Source organism: Catharus ustulatus, chromosome 3, assembly GCF_009819885.2.
Source record: "Catharus ustulatus isolate bCatUst1 chromosome 3, bCatUst1.pri.v2, whole genome shotgun sequence".
NCBI classification, from domain to species: domain Eukaryota; kingdom Metazoa; phylum Chordata; class Aves; order Passeriformes; family Turdidae; genus Catharus; species Catharus ustulatus.
The window spans coordinates 11786859-11804398 of NC_046223.1; the positions used below are offsets into that span (position 1 = coordinate 11786859).

Below are 17540 nucleotides of genomic sequence, written 5' to 3' on the forward strand. Positions count from 1 at the left end.
TCATTGTGACTGGCATTTGCCAGCAATGCCGATTTTAAACAAAAAATCGCTCCTCTGCACCTTTGCTGTGCCAAGCCCAACGTGTGCTGCTGCCAAGTCACAGAGTCTCTGCCCCTGAACACGATCTGTATCATTTTAAAGCGTGTTGCCTTGAGCCTCTCTCCCTGCCCGGTACAGAAATCTGTCGTTTTCTGTAGTCCCATAGACTTGTATGACAAGAAGAACTAGTTTCTAATTTTATGCCCATTGAGATAAACCACTAATGCTGGATGAAGTCTAAAAGGTAGGATTATAATGCTACCCCACTGAACTGCATTTCATCAGCTATAACTTTCCAAAGCCAGATTTGTAAGTAAGCCCTTTACAGCTAAGGAAACTACAATTATCTTTTCCAGGGCTTCCTATGTTAATACTGGTAACAAATTCAAATGATTCTATCAACACGAAATATCCCAGAAGACTGAACCACAGTGGTGTGTGGAAGCTGCAGATACCGAGGTGCTGTGTACCAAACAAATATTTCATTTTATACCTAATCTTTTATTATTTTTATTAAGTGTTTTGAAAGTAAATAGGGAAAGGCTAAGATGCATGACTAATAGCTAAGCCTGCTGAATGCTGAAACTGGTTATCAAAAGCTACCAAGACTTTGCCCTTCCTCTGCATTGAGACAATTGGTAATGAGGGAGTTCTCCAACGGCCTATTCTCTCGCCTCAAGGAGGCCGGGGATACACAATCCCCAAGGGAAGGTAACAGTTTATCCTTTTCCACAAACACAGAATGCCTCATTTATAAACCTGTAAACTGCATTTTATTAAAAAACAAATCCACCTCAATGCCAAGAGCTCCATGAGAACAGATGGACACCATATATTCCTTATAACGCCGCCTTTCAACTCTTCCTTAGAAAAGACGCACGCAGAGATAAACTGTTAAGTTGTACCTTTTTGTGGGAGTACCTTAAAAAGAATCAACCCCTTCACAAATGCTTTTCGTAAAGAGAAATACCATTTTTGTCAGGTTAGGTGATACCAAATTACCCTAAAAGATAGCCTGTGTGTTATTTCACAGAATTAAGGCTGAAACAAGTATTGCTTATACCACCAGATGACTTTTCAGCTGCACTAATCAGGTGGTTATAAGATCTTGGTTAAATAAAAGGTGGTTTCTTGTTATTAGTATAATAATCATCTGACAGCCTAAAACAGAGTCTTTACCAAAATAAACAAACATGGCTAATTTTTTAGGCCTGGCAACATGCTAAAATATCAGTGTGATTAGCTAGTAAATCCCATTTTAAGAAACCTTTTTATGACTGGGGACTTCTGCCACTTTACAAATGTATTCCTCTAAGCCCACTAATTCAGTTAGCCTTTTCAATCCATTGTATTATTCTTGGGCCAGCTTCATTTTGCATTAAATCCACTGCAGAAAGCTAAATTGAACGCAAAATTCAGACTTGATCCAGGCTTCCTTTTGTTCAAAGATAGAGACCGAAAGTCCTCTGCTGCTGCCACACACTTTCATCACCAATTTATAGGAACCGACAGTGTAAGGGAAAAGCAATGAAAGTCATTGTTTTGGGACTTCAAAGCATCTCTGTATCTGGGGAAGGAAATCCTTTCAGTCAGCAGTGCTCTCCCCACAGACTGCAGGTGGGTGAAAAGTTATACCCAACTGGAAGTGCCCCAGAGCCATAGGGATATTAATGACATACAGGGACTAATTTTAAAAAATAGAATAGCGAGAACACAAGGGGTCTAATTAAGAAAATGAAATGGAAAATTGATTGGTGGGCACTTTATGTTGAAGTGGTGAACATTAAGAATAGGTAAAGTGCCCATATATACCACATAGTTGTGTCTGTTTTTTCTCAGAAGCACTCATCGAGCACCCAAAGTATGTAAGTCTTTAAAGTGTACCACAGCTTAATTTTAATGTAGGAAAAACAGAGGACCAGCAAAAGAGAGAGGCAAATCTCTGAGAGTCCAACCCCACCCCCATTCAGGTCAGGTACTCTGGCCACTGATTGCACCAGCAGCAGGATGGAGCCCGTGTTGCATTTCTGATATCAATAACAACCTCAGCAGGCAGAATTGAGAGAGCTTCTTGTATCTGTTAGTGTTCTGCCAATGACAAGTATCAAGATTATATATTAAAAAAAAAAAAAGCAAAATGTGTTGATCAATCTACAGGAAAAAAGCCAGTGCATTGCAAACCATGTAACTGCACTGCCACAAAGACTTTCTGAGTTTCTGACTCTGAAAGATTTGGTAAGAAATTATTTCCCTCGTCACAAAAGACAAACCCTCGATCATAACACACAGATACCCAAACAAAAGCATTAAGCAAAACTTACCTTAATGTCTTGCTCTGAGTTATCTGTTACAGTTTTCTGAGCAGCACTGGAGAGTGAATTTGCCACCTGTGGCTGAGCTTCTAGGAGCTTCTTCAGCTTCGAATCCATCAACTTACTGTTTTGTTCTGCTAAATATGCAAATATAACAACAGAGTGAGATGCATTTCAATGCAGACTCACTACAACAATGTAGCAACTTAAAAGATAGATTTAATTCACTTTGCCATCATTTTGAACTTTAAAAAAATAGAAGGAATTATTTTTGTGATTGTGATTGGTGCAGGTTTGTGTAACATACATAAATTTTTTCTTGGAAAACATACATATACTCAGCATGAACAATAAACATGCTTGCAGACAGCAGATGAAAAACACAGAAAGTAAATGATAACGTTTAAAGTTACTCCCAATGGGTTCATACCTGTACTCTGGTACAAAAACACACTTAAAAAGTCACTTATTTAAAGATGACGATTTATCATATAATTTAAATACTGATAACCCCTCAAGTTTATGAACTATTAATTCATCCTAAGGCTTCTTGGCACAGCTTCTCATAAAATTTCAGTATCAAAAAAGACTACTTTCTAGTGATAATTTACTATAATTCATAGAATATGTTGAAACTGGGAGTCTCAAAATACTTCAGAATTTCATTAAAGGGACAGACTCAAAGTCTGCTGAAGCCCCCAGATTTTTAGATCAATTTCAGCAACTTGGATCAGAGCCCAAATAAATAACAGTTGAGACCTTTACCTCCCATTCTGTATGTGAATGTTGACTGCATGAATTTGTAACACACCTACACACGTAGTCACCTACACACATGCACACATAAGGAGAAGGAAGGTGTTAATAACAAACTGCAGCACAGGACTGTGGAGCTGTCCCTGGGCAGGGAAGCAGAGGAACACTAGCACAGAAGCCCCCAGACAAACATGTGCAGCCCCACGTGAGGAATCACCCCTGCACTGGAGCCAGGGGAGCATCACCTGCACATGGGATGCACTTACACCCCGGCCTTGGGTCACGGGCAGAGGAAAGAGCAGTTCCTGTGTTTTCCCATGTGCACAACCGGAGTTTTTCACTGCAGGCTGGTGACTTCTAGCTGGTGTGGAGTCATGACTGTTTAGCCACACAGCTCCTTCCAAGGTTTGGAGTGCTCCAATGCATATTAGCCAAAACATTTTTGGCATGTGGGCAGTCAAATGCTGCCTATCTCCAGCAGCAGTGGGCTGGGCTGGATTATGAAGAAGGATGGTTTCCCTTTCCTCTGGCACACTCAGTTAGGGTGTCCTTAATTGAGGCTCACATGTAAGTACATGCACGTTCTCGTGGGTTTATACATAAACACCATGTAATAACTATGATATAAGAGATTCACAACATGCAGAAGTACTGACAAATACAGACAGAAGCGATATTTAAAACCAAAAAGGAGTAAAAAAAAAGTTTTCTCTTCTTGAGAGATACGAGAGAGGCTAAGTTTCAGCAGGGGACTAATTAAGATGGTCCATACTGATCCCAAATGTGAAATGTCCCTTAACAGTTGTACTAATAGGTTTTCCCAGGATATTCACCTTTTATTAGAACTTGGTATGATTGGCACATTTAAACCAAAATTCATGTAGTCTGATTTCTACCACAGCACTAGACTGCTTTCTGTATTACTACCCATCTTATTTCTTTCTTGTCTCTACCTCTGGCTGCTGTGCAGACTGAACGCCAAAATGATATCCAAGCTTTTTTTTCAGAATGTCTCCCTATGGTGGACATGGAGCATTGGGCAGTGGGTTTGCATCCCTGAAAAGGTACCTCTCAGAAAAAAAGGCCCACAGAAATAAATGTTGGTAAGTCACTGCGGCAATAGGACAGCTCCTAAAAATAACCAGTTGTTATTGGAAAATTATTGACAGGATTCTGATTTAAATAAGCTAAATTCAAGTGATGGAAACACTAAATATATTTTCTTATGTGTCTGGAAATCCTCAAATAGAAAAAAATAAAGGCCATGACTCAGATCTTTTGCATGCAAGCAAAACTAGAAAGTGCTATATACACATCACTGTTGATTTAATTTACAAAAAAATCCCCACTAAATAAAGTTCTGATTTAGCATATTATGGACTACATATTTGGGTCTAGCTGGCATGGGCAGAATCAAGCCAGAGGATGCTGAAAATATTCTCTCTTGTACTGCCTGTTTCAAGACACAGTCCTGTGCTGGCCAAGTTACTCCAGGCCTAAGCTAACTGTAAGATTCCAACGTATTTAGCACCACATTTATCACCTAAACTCCAGATGGGCTTGAAGATTTTTGAAAGAGAGGAATAACACTCCTGTGTCTTCATGTCTTTATAAAACCCCTGTTATTTGAACACTGTTAAGTAAAAAGGACTGCTTCTGCTCATATTTATACCTCCATGCCCCCACCAGGGCAACGAGGTCTAAACACAAGAACTGGTCCTTGAGAAGGAACCAGAGAGACACCAGGTCTATATGAACACAGAAAGACACATTTACTTCTCCTCCCTGAGCAGACGGGCCAGGGTGGCAGTGCAGAGTGGCAGCTGTAGTCACCCACACCATTGCTCATCCCTCTGCCTACCTGGCACAACCCAGGCAGGGTGCTTTCAGTGGCTCTGCTTTACCAATGTGGCCTAGGGTTCTTTTTCCCATCAAAAGAGCAAGAGACATTTAAATCTGATATTGTTGGAAATAATGATCTAGTTGATTTTAAATTTTAAGTAAACATGAATGCAAGGATATTAAACATTAGGGTTTAAGAGACCTGAAAAGGCACACAGGAATAAAGCTGACAGAGAGACAAGCAGCACATCAGTATTTATATGATGATGGAGTGTTAGTCATGCAAAATACACAAAATAGCCATTATTTAAATTACCCGTTGAATCAAGGTCATTTTCTAGGTTAGTAAGTTCATCCCCACCTCCAGTAACAGAGCATTCAGGAGCCTCCTCATTAGTATCTATCTCAATATTATCATCATCCTCATCCTCATCTGTAGGAACACACAGCATTAAGGTTAGTATTTTCATATGTACATGCAACACATCACTCAAAAAACCTGAATGTTTTAGAGAACAAGCTGAGTTATGATAAAAATGCAAATAATTAAATAAGTCTGGAAGGAGACTCCAGTCTGTCCATTTCTGGATTTATCTTTAAACTGAGGCAATTCATTAAACATATGGGGGTCTCTGCTGGAAACTCCTGCTCCAATAAAGGCAGAGTCTGGCCTCAGCAGCGGCTGTTCTCTGCACTGAGCCTCTGGGTAACTCAAGGCAAAATGTTTTCCCCCAAGCTTCCAGTTCTCCATACTGCAGAATGTGTACCAAAGCTGCCACATGGCAGGTTCAGATGAGTCTGGGCAGCAGAAGGACCTTGAGCTCCTGTCTCTGAGAAAGGCTCCAGGTACTGAGTTCCCAGCTTGGTGAGACTTGCTACTCCTCACCTTGTACAGTATATCCCAGAGCAGTGATCAGTGTACCTCACTGAGTTTTTAAAGTCTCCTGTTGGTACAAGGAGGAACACTACCACCTGGAACATCATGCTCAGTGAGCAGCTATGTCAGGTGCAGTGAGAGCACACTCAGGAATTGCTGCTTTCCCAAAACCACAGGATGGGTCACGTTGGAAGAGGCCCCTGTGGATCACCTGGTCCAACCTCCCTGCTCAGGCAGGGTCATGGCAGAGCACATGGCACAGGATGGTGTCCAAACGGTTCTTGAATGTCCCCAGTGAGGGACTGCACAGGGAAGAAGTTCTTCCTCATGTTCAGGTGGAACTTCCTGAGCCTCAGTTCCTGCCCGCGTCCCCTTGTGCCATGGCCTGGTCCATGCTCTGACCCCTCCCTGCAGACACTGACAGACATTGGTGAGGTTCCCTCTCAGTGTCTCTGCTCCAGAATGAGCAGGCCCAGCTCCCTCAGCCTTTCCTCAGAATGAGGTGCTCCAGGTCCTTCATCATCTCTGTCACCCTCTGCTGGACCCTCTCCAGGAGCTCCTTGTCTCTCTTGTCCTGAGGATCCCAGAACTGGACACAGCACTCCAGCCTGGCCTCACCAGGGCTGAGCAGAGGGGCAGGATCACCTCCCTGACCTGCTGGCAATGCAGCTCCTAATGCAGCCCAGGATCCCACTGGCCTTGTCCCCCAGGGCACTGCTGGCCCAGGAACAGTTTGTTGTCCACAGCACCCCCAGGTCCTTCTCTGCAGAGTTGCTGCCCAGCAGGTTCCTCCAGCCTGGGGTTGTTGCTCCCCAGGTGCAGGACCCTGCATTTGCCCTTGTTGAATTCCAGGAGGTTCTTCCTGCCCATCTCTCAGCCTGTCAAGGTCCCTCTGAAGGGCTCACAGCACTCTGGGGTATTGGCCACTGCTCCCAGCTTCGTGTCACCAGTGAACTTGCTGAGCAGGCATCTGCCCCTTCACCCAAGTCATTGATGAATAAGTTAAAAGTGCTTTACTGCACTGCTTTTCATCAGCATTGTTTGTAAGCTACACAGATTTTAAATAAAATAATAATTGTAATTATATTTTTATGGGATCTTTCTACCAAGTTTCTCAGAGTAGCTTATGAATATCACTCATAAATGAGTCCCATAATGTTTTATGAAATAGGTGATTATTATAATTACAATTATGATGATGATGTAGGTAAATTATGGCATAGAAAGAGTAACCTGAAGAAGATCAAATAGCAAGTTCTGAATTGTGAAGCAGATTCCAGAAAAAATCATGACTCACATTTTCAATACAAATATATAATGAAATTCAAGTCCATAAAAGCTAGATTAGTACTTTCAAAACAAGTAGATGTTTTGTATTTACTCACTTTCAAATCTCATATCAAATGCTATCTACACTTGTTCAGACTTACACTAACATTCTTTTCCTATGTACTCATGCATGTGTGCAAAAATGATAAAAAGGAGTAGGCTAAAGTGTGTCTGAAGAAACTAAAGGAACTTTGAAATATCTAAGACAAGAAAAAAATACAAATTATAAATACAGGACATGGGTATATTCAAACATCATATAAACAAAAAGGATTCTAAATATAGTACCATGATGCCATAATTCTGAATCCCAGAGATTTGGACCAGGATTGGCACTGATCACTCATGTCTTGGAAACACACTCAACCTCATTCCCAGCCCTGAGGTTTGCACTTTAGGCCACACTGCTGTCACAACAGTCATACATCCTTTATCTCCACATCATCTCCTATAATTCCCATTTTAGGAGCTTGTTAACTTTTTTATGTCAATTACTTTTTTCTAACCAGCTGCTCCCTCAATTCCCCTGTAACTAGCCAACATCTTCCACAGATCTGTGCTGATATAGGGTAAGGCTCTTGCTGCAACAGACAGCAGCAAAGAAGCTCCCCCTTCAGTGTTTTATCCACCATTGGTTGTGTGTGTGATGGAGCAGCAGCCTGTGAGGCAGGACCCCTGTGCTTCAGCTGAGCACCATGACTTCCCTGGGCTCCCCTCCCTGTGTTCTCCTTGGTGTCTAGGAGACTCAGCTTTCTTCCAAGCTGCCCCAGATTGAGCCAGAGTGATGGAGAAGAACATTTCTTTGCAGCCAATCCAGGATCTGCTACCAGACCTGGGACCTGACAGATTGTGCATCAGGTGTGGAAATGGGTGGGCAGAAACACTCCCAGCTCTGAGACACCCCTTCTGTTTCCACTTAAACTCACATAGGTAATCCATGGATCTGGACTCCTGTTGTTTCAGGAAGTGCAGAGGTAAGGGAACAAAGCAGAATGGCACAGTATGATCTTCATGAAATGGAAAATAGGACAAAAAGTAAAGGAATAAAGAGCAGACTGAAGAGAAAACAGAGAATGGTAAAGCAACAACAGCAGCAATTCTGATGGTTTTGAATTTCCTTCAAAGCTGCTCTTCCGTTTCCGATGAGAAGTGGACTTTGTACACCATTATAAATCCTTCATGATGGTGTTAGAGAAATTCAGTGGCACTCAGGCCATGGTACTCTCAAATGGTGTTCACAGGGGCACACTGACAGCACTGGGCTACTGTGGACATTTGGAAGAGGTAGAAGGGAAGAAAGAGAGACACTCATGGCAGAGGGAAACCAAATCCACCTGAAGCCTAGAAGCAGGCAATGACTTTTGGAATCACCCAAAGGAGTCAGCTCACAAGATCAGCTCACAACTACTAGGGATCCCACCGGATGGTAGACGTGTCAAAACAATCTAAACAAGATGACAGGGTTTAAGACTCCTGCATACTATGGGACTGCTTATATTAGATTACTTGATTTTCTTTAATTTAACATAACAAGATGAGATCAGAGGCACTGCCTTTGACACCATCATTTTAGGAAACAAAAGAGATGGCGATGTGGGAGACACCAGTTTCTAGTATCAGATAATGACCTGACCTAGTATTTAATTTAAAGTTGGCAGACTTTGACTGAATATGATTATCAGGACATTGCCACTTTATTTTTAAGAAAATCAATTAAAAGCAGTAATTTGAAGTAATTTCAGAGTTTTTCGAGTATCTTAAAAAATCTAGATTCCTTGATTTAAATTACTCTAGGGTTTTTTTCCAGTTCGGTGTTCTTCCAGTGTATTAAAAGGGAAATGTGTTTAGGGAGCATGTTACAACAAGATTTTGCAATTATAAATGATAAAAGGAACAACATGACGAAGAGATAACAGATATTTTTCATGAAAAGAACAAATTGCTAGTGTGAAAAACTTAAAGCACTTGGTCGAGAACCAGGGCAGACATTTAGAAAGCGACTGAAGAACTGCTTCCTTGGAAAGTATGTACATCTGAATCCTAGAAAGACAGTAAAGATTTACTATGTCATGAAGGAATGAGCAAAATAAAAGATAAAGGATTGAGTCAACAACTTAACAGCCCTGACCATCTCCTGCACAACATGCATTGCAGTGTGGACTGGAGAGAGAGAAATAAGTATCTTTTGGAACCATGTGGAAATGCCAGAATATTGGTGGAAAGGGACCCACAAGCATTTTATAGCTCTTACGTCTTAGTACTCAGATTAAGGTCAGGCGTAATTTGTGGTTAAACTGATGTTCTCTTGACTTGGTTTAAGCGTGTCCACATGTGAAGGATTTGCAGCTGACTGCATCAATTTCTAGATTAAATGAAAAAGGAGTACAGTAAATTCACGAATACAAGCCGCACTGAATATAAGCCGCATCACTGGGTGTTGGCAAACATTTTGGTTTTTGTCCATAGATAAGCCGCACCCGAATATAAGCCGCTTTGTCGTTCGCAGCGAGGACCCGCGTGCAATTAGTAACAGAACCGCGGGAGGGCGGGGTTTACTGGCTGAGCTAAGGCTGTGCAGGCTCGGCCCGCTAGGGGCCGCTGACGGGGCCAGGTGGCCCAGCACGGTGCTGCAGCTTGGGGCCGGCCGCCGCTGCCACTGGGCTCGGTCACCCCGGGTCGGCGCTGCCCCGCGGTGGCAGGCAGGGACGGAGCTTCCCCCGCTCCTACGGCAGCGGCGGCGGGCGGGGACGGAGCTTTCCCGCGCCCGTGGCGCCGGCGGCGGGCAGGGACGGAGTTTCCCCGCTCCTGCCGCGGCGGCGGCGGGCGGGGACAAAGCACCCCGTCGGCTCCCCGAGCCGCGGCAATGGCTGCGCGGGGCTCCCGTCGGCTCCCCGGGCCACAGCAATGGCTTGCGCGGGGCTCCTGTCGGCTCCCCGAGCCGCAGCAATGGCTTGCGCGAGGCTCCTGTCGGCTCCCCGAGCCGCAGCAATGGCGGCGCGCGCTTCCCCCCCCTCCCTGGGCCGCAGCAATGGCGGCGCGCGCTTCCCCCCCTCCCCGGGCCGCAGCAATGGCGGCGCGCGCTTCCCTCCCCCTCCCCGGGCCGCAGCAATGGCGGTGTGCGCTTCCCCCCCCCTCCCTGGGCCGCAGCAATGGCGGCGCGGGCTTCCCCCCCCCTCCCCGGGCCGCGGTAGGGGCGGCCCGGGTCCCCCCTCTCCTCCCCGGGCCGCAGCAATGGCGGCGCCGGGCCCTCCCCGTCTCTCCCCTGGGCTGTGGCAGAGGAGGAAAGAGAGCTCTCCCGCCTCTCTCCCCGCCCCCCGTGCTGCCTGCAGGCAGCCAGGCTCCACCCGCGGTGCAACAGAGTAGCGATTTGTAACAATCGCAAAATGCCGACTTTGCAGCTGCTCGGCTCAGCACTCTGGCAGGCACTTCTGAGGTTGTATTAGCCGCTCCTGATTATTAGCCGCATTTCCGGTTTAGGAGTAAAATCTTAGTCAAATTGGTGCGGCTTGTATTCGTGAAATTACTGTAATTTTCATAGTGAAGCAAAAGCAATGATGGGGGCTGGATCACGTTACTGGAAGAAGGTGAACAAACAAGACTCACTCTTCAGGGAAGTTATCTCCACCCTTCAGCATTATCTCTGGGAAGTCCTTCAGGCTTGAGGATGTTGAGATATTTAGTTTATTTACTTTCAGGTACAGAGATCGCTTTAAGGTTACAGGATGTGACAGGAGCCTGTGCACAGCAACAAAGGCAGCAAAGGCGGGGAACGGAAGAAATGCAGAGTTGAAATACTGGTTCCATGTACAAGGAATCTGATGTCAGGACAAGAAATTACAGCAGTAACTGCCGACAGACAGAAATACTGCCTGCTAAAAATATTACAGACCCAACATTTGTTCCATGAGTTGTAGACTAAGCATGATGAGAAAGGTTGTGCCACCACGTACATTCCCTGAAGATCGCTGCCTCAGAAGTACGATCACAAACGTACCCTGTCCTCACCGCCCCCAGGTCCGAGCCACTTTTCACACTGACGCCAGCTCAAATAAAGGATGGAGATGTGCCAGAGAGTAAAGAAAACACACCATCCAAATCCCAGAAGAGCAGACAGGTGTTCTACTGCTCAGGGACAATTCCTAGATAATATGTCAATTCCTCTGTCCCATTGCTGCTAGGAAAAGGGGGTGTATTTGGATCTCTATCTCGATACTGTCTCTGGATCCATCTGAGGCATCCGCTTATCAGCCTGAAGCTAGTAGGACATCTAATAAATTGGAAGCTGCTATCCCAAACCCTCTGGCAGTTGGCAGGAAGAAGTATTTTCTGTCTCACATGCCAAATAACCTATGAAAAAGACTGGATTTCATAGCTAGGGATGCTGCTTATCCAGGAAAGTTTCAACTTGCCATAGTCATTTGAGTTTCTCAGACCTTGGCTAAATAAAGCCTTTTAACAAAGAATATTGCACCAGTGCCAAAGCATGAAATTCTTAATGAGCATATAGAAACAATGAAAGAAATCACGCTTTTACCTACAGTTGTAAGGAAGAAGTTATTCTTTAAGGACTCCAGAATCCCAGAGCAGAAAAGTCACTTTTTTCTGAAATAATTTAATTGAGATTAAAATTATTTGGTACATTTCCTTTTTGTAAATCAAAAAGTAATTGCAATCAATGCAGAAGAAGAGATTAATGATGTATAATGGACAAGAGAGCTTGCAAGACACAAGATAATAAGCTTGCCTTGGGTATTGCGTAGGGAATACAGGACTCTACACAACAAAAAATGTGAATGCAGTTAGGGGAAACATTCCAAGTCTGGTAGGAATAAGAAGACTGTCTATTAAATCCTAATTTTTGGTGGAAATTGAAAAACAAAAAAGACTAAACCCAGAAGTAACTCCAGTTCATTTGGTCTGTAAAGTGTTGGTGTTGTGTCAAAGAACTACATTTTAGAAGAATGCATTTCTTTAGGGGAGATTCGGTGCAGCACCTGAAAATACCAGTGGTGTAGTAGAATTATGTGGAAGCTGTGCCATAAGGCACATTCTTTCTGAGAAGGAGAAAACTGAAGAAAATGCCATAAAATGCACACTGACATGAAAAGAGCAAAGATGGATAAAACAAGACACAGAAATGAAAACATTAGGTTCAAGAGAAGTTCAAATAGATTGGCCGAAGTACTGCACGAATGAAGAAAATCAAAGTAGAAAGTATAAATCAATGCACAAGTAGAAAGCTGGGAAATTGTTCCACTAGATAAAACCCAATAGGTAGAACGGTGATAACTTTATAAATGAGTTGTCATCAGTTCTGATACTGTCTGCTTCTTTAGTAACACTAAACTCTCTGGGTGCATATGCAATCTTCCTCTACAAATACAGATTTATTTCAATATATATGCACAGCTACCTCTCAGACTGTTTACAAATTGCATGAAGGGCAGAAAGAGCAATGGCAAAATACGAAGGAAAATAAGAACAGGACAATCACATCCCAGAAAGCAGCACACTGGGATATTTAGCAACTCTAAGACTGAGTCACTGCAACAAAACAGGGTCACTGCTATCCAGCTGAGCACTCAGGATAGAACCAGACAAAGACCTTACTATGGCAGGAATAGCTATGTACAGGCACAATGAAACAGTGAGGAGGAAGTAAAGAAATAATGTAGGATGGAAGTCATGGACTGTGAAGAGTGATGAGGAACACCATGGTCTATGTAATATCCAAGTCCTGTGTTGTTTGGCTCAACCTGTCATACTGTCATTTAGGATACACAGTAATTTCACGACCATAAGGCACACCGGACTATAAGGCGCACCCCCCAGGAGTCGGCACATTTCGCAACTTTGCAGATCAGATAAGGCGCACCGGTCTATAAGGCGCACTTTTTTTTTTTTTGCAGCGAGGAGCCACGCGGCGCGCAACAAAGTAACGAATTGCTGGCAGGTGCTAAATTTGTAAACATTTTTCAAAGATCAGTGTAGCCTTTAAATGCAGCCTCAGGGGCCCTCCCCGTGTGGCGTGCCCCGGCACTGCCGCCCGCCCCCGGCGCCGGCTGGCACGGTTCACAGCACCCAGCTTCCACCGTGCGACCGCGCTGCGTCCCGGTTTCCCTGTGGCCGGCGGCGGCGACGCTTCCCGTTGTTCCCCGCGGCCGCGCCGCTTCTCTCCGCTTCCCCGGGGCTGCGTCACTTGTCGCCGCTTTTCGGCGGCTGCGGGTGCTTCCCCACTGCCGTTCCTCGGCGGCCACAGGGGCTCCGGCGGCGCCGCTTCACGGCGGTCGCAAGGGATTTCCCCGCCGCCGCTTCTCGGCGGTCGCGGGGGTTCGGTCGTCGCCGCGATTCGGCGGCCGCGGGGGCTCTGGCGGCACCGCGATTCGGCGGCCGCAGGGGCTCCGGCGGCACCGCGATTCGGCGGCCGCAGGGGCTTCCCCGCCGCCGCTTCTCGGCGGATGCGGGGACTCGGGCGGCGCCGCGATTTGGCGGCCGCAGGGGCTCGGCCTGCGCTGCGATTTGGCGGCCGCGGGGGCTCCGGCGGCACCGCTTCTCGGTGGCCGCGGGGGCTCCGGCGGTACCGCGATGTGGCGGCCGCAAGGGGCTTCCCCGCTGCCGCTTCTCGGCGGCCGCGGGGGCTCGGCCGCCGCCGCGATTCGGCGGCCAAGGGGACTCGGCCGGCGCCGCTTCTTGGCGGCCGCGGGGACTCGGCCGGTGCCGCGATTCGGCGGCCGTGGGGGCTCGGCCGGTGCCGCTTCTCGGCGGCCACGGGGACTCGGCTGGCGCCGCTTCTCGGCGGCCGCGGGGGCTCGGCCGCCGCCGCGATTTGGCGGCCGCGGGGGCTCCAGCGGCACCGCTTCTCAGCGGCCGCGGGGGCTCCGCCGGCACCGCGATTCGGCGGCCGCGGGGACTCGGGCGGCGCCGCTTCTCGGCGGCCGCGGGGGCTCCGGCGGCACCGCGATTCGGCGGCCGCAAGGGGTTTCCCTGCCGCCGCTTCTCGGCGGCCGCGGGGGCTCGGCCGCCGCCGCGATTCGGCGGCCAAGGGGACTCGGCCGGCGCCGCTTCTTGGCGGCCGCGGGGACTCGGCCGGTGCCGCGATTCGGCGGCCGTGGGGGCTCGGCCGGTGCCGCTTCTCGGCGGCCACGGGGACTCGGCTGGCGCCGCTTCTCGGCGGCCGCGGGGGCTCGGCCGCCGCCGCGATTTGGCGGCCGCGGGGGCTCCAGCGGCGCCGCTTCTCAGCGGCCGCGGGGGCTCCGGCGGCACCGCGATTCGGCGGCCGCGGGGACTCGGGCGGCGCCGCTTCTCGGCGGCCGCGGGGGCTCCGGCGGCACCGCGATTCGGCGGCCGCAGGGGCTCCGGCGGCACCGCGATTCGGCGGTCGCAAGGGGTTTCCCTGTCGCCGCTGCGATTTGGCGGCCGCGGGGGCTCCGGCGGCACCGTTTCTCGGCAGCCGCAGGGGCTCGGCCGCCGCCGTGATTCGGTGGCCGCGGGGGCTCCGGCGGCACCGCGATTCGGCGGCCGCAGGGGCTCCGGCGGCACCGCGATTCGGCGGTCGCAAGGGGTTTCCCTGTCGCCGCTGCGATTTGGCGGCCGCGGGGGCTCCGGCGGCGCCGCTTCTCGGCAGCCGCGGGGGCTCGGCCGCCGCCGTGATTCGGTGGCCGCGGGGGCTCCGGCGGCACCGCGATTCAGCGGCCGCAGGGGCTCCGGCGGCACCGCGATTCGGCGGCCGCAAGGGGCTTCCATGCCGCCGCTTCTCGGCGGCCGCGGGGGCTCGGCCACCGCTGCGATTCGGCGGCCACGGGGACTCGGCTGGAGCCGCTTCTCAGCGGCCGCGGGGGCTCGGCCGGCGCCACGATTCGGCGGCCGCGGGGGCTCTGGCGGTGCCGCTTCTCGGCGGCCGCGGGGACTCGGGCGGTGCCGCTTCTTGGCGGCCGCGGGGGCTCGGTCTGCGCCGCGATTCGGCGGCCGCAGGGGCTCCGGCGGCACCGCGATTTGGCGACCGCGGGGGCTTCCCCGATGCCGCGATCCACCGGCCGCCGGGGCTTCGCCGCCGCCGCTCTATCACGGCTGCAGCGGCTCGGCCGGCGCCGCCTTTTGGCGGCTGCAGGGGCTTCGCTGCCGCTGCTCCGATGCCGCCGCCGGGCGGGCTCTGCTCAGGGCTGTTGCGGGCTCGCACTTCTTGTTCCCTCTGCGCCCGGGCCAGGGCCACCCGGGTTCTCGTTTCCCCCTCGCCCGGTCCAGGGCCGGCGCCGCCCGGCTTCTCGTTCCCCCAGCGCCCGTGGTGGCGCCACCCAGCTCCTTGTTCCGCCCAGGCCAGGACTGGCGTTGGCTGCCTCCCTCCCCTCTTGGCTCCTGCCGGCTGTGGCCGCCCGCTCCCGCCCCCGCTTGCGACACGGTGCTCCCGCGGCACCGCCCCCCCATTGCGGCTCGCACTTCCGGTTTGGCAAATTTCGCAACTTTGTCCATCAGATAAGGCGCACCGGACTATAAGGCGCACTTCCGGGTTTAGGGAAAAATTTTAGTCATAAGGGTGCGCCTTATAGTCGTGAAATTACTGTAATTTCTCTATTTGTCACAAAAGAGGGTTGTGTTGGCAAGCTTGGTTTACCGGGGAAAAGAGAGTAAAACTGAAGACCAGAATCAAAGGGAGATGTACAAGTCACTGCCTTCTCTTTGGTGTTGAATGGAACAGAAGTGTAAGGGTTAGGGTGCAGTAAGACTGTATTTAAATATTTATGCATACAAAATACATGTAGTAAAGAAGAAAGAAATATTTTTGTTGAATCTACATTGAATGCAGCGTCAGTATCAAGCTGGATTTTCCTTACACTTTGGCTTATGATTACAAGTTAGTCTGAGAAACACTATTTCCCTTAGAATATGTAGAAGACATTAGAAGAGCAAGAAGCTTGCACTGAAATGTGTGCTCAGCACCCATTTGAGTTTGAGTGACACTACATTACTCCAGCTCATAACACTGGCAGGTATATGAATTTTAATGGTATTTCAAAGCCAGTTTAATAACATTATAGCAATATTACAACTCCAAACCTGTAAAAGCAAGTGCCCCCAACTCTCACAGGCCACCTTTAAAATTCTATTATTTTGAACACATTTAATACAAAATAATATTTCTTAAATATTTCAAATGTTATTTCCCCCAAAAATTATGTCCACATTCCTATATAAAAATATATATTGAAGAGAACCAACAACCATGAAATTCTAAAAAACTCTGGGTAATGAGAAACCTGTACATAATGGGCCAACATGAACTACTCGTTGACAGAACATATTTTTGCCCCAATCACATGTATGCTTTTCTTTTAGTTGTTGGAAATTAAGTGACACAACGCACATTTAGGAAACACATCTACGGCCAGGTCTTTTGATATGTTCACCTAATGAACAACAGCGTTTTGAAGTGTGAATAAAAGTGATACCCAAAAAGGTCTCTGGTTTCTAGGTTGCCATAGGAATAAGATACAAGGTTCCTCAGCTCACCTCCAGATGCCTTTGACCTTTCTTTCAACTTTTCTGCAGCCATTTCAGTGTAGCTGGGAAGTTCTGACATCTTCACTCCAGATCGAGCTTCTGCTATTAGCTGACGAGCTCTCTCTCTCAGCTGCCGACGCCGCTCTTCATCTTGCTGCTAAGATATATTGAACAGTTGCCAACTCAGTAATTGACAGAAATGCAATTTCATTCTCAATCTGATCATCATGATAGGAACTGGTTTACAGCATGGTGCTTGGCCCACATTATAAATAGGACGCTCGATATCAGTTGGGTGTCACACCACAATTTTTAAAGACATCCATGCGTCACATTATTTTTTTTAAGCATTCCCCAAATTATTACTGCATTAGAAACCCGATGATTTGCAATGTAAAGCTTTTATAAATTATGTTCTATAAAAACACCTTGATGAAAATTTGCAGACACTTTAGTCTCAAAGTAATCACACCCAATAGGTGATTTGAGTGTAGTTTTACCGTGGCTATAAAATGGTTTTACTAAATTGAATTACTCATTTGAGTAGTATTCTGTCACAGAACTGAACTGAAAAGCCAGATATTGCTCTTGGTTACTCCAAGCACCAAGCTGACCTCAAAGCATAAAGAGGCATCAAATCTGAGGCATGTTCTTTGACTTCAATTCATATTTTTCTTTAAAAAAAACACCAAAAAACTAATGAAAATTACTGAAAGAACAATAGAGGCTCTCACCGCAGAAAAGACTTCGCATCTCTTTAAAGCATCCTACTAGTGGGGTTTTGGTCAGTAATTAAAGGAATCATGCCGAAACCATGCCAGATAGTGCTGTCCCACTAAAGCTCATAACTTAGAAGCGTGGTAATATTTCAGTTACATAAATAAACAAAG

At 47.9% G+C, this 17540-nt stretch overlaps 1 protein-coding gene across 9 annotated transcripts in view; it reads right to left on the reverse strand.

The window, feature by feature from the left end:
- EHBP1 (EH domain binding protein 1) overlaps positions 1 to 17540 on the reverse strand; it is a 212207-nt gene that overhangs the window by 39758 nt on the left and 154909 nt on the right. For 4 of the 9 annotated variants that reach the window (XM_033054322.1, XM_033054320.1, XM_033054327.1 and 1 more), the window contains 3 exons: positions 16660 to 16804; positions 5266 to 5382; positions 2361 to 2488 (listed from right to left, as the gene is read on the reverse strand). In XM_033054322.1, the coding sequence (XP_032910213.1) occupies positions 2361 to 2488; positions 5266 to 5382; positions 16660 to 16804 (390 nt within the window). Of the gene's footprint in view, positions 1 to 2360; positions 2489 to 5265; positions 5383 to 16659; positions 16808 to 17540 lie in introns of all 9 variants that reach the window. The other 5 variants (XM_033054321.1, XM_033054319.2, XM_033054318.1 and 2 more) reach the window with 2 other exon arrangements.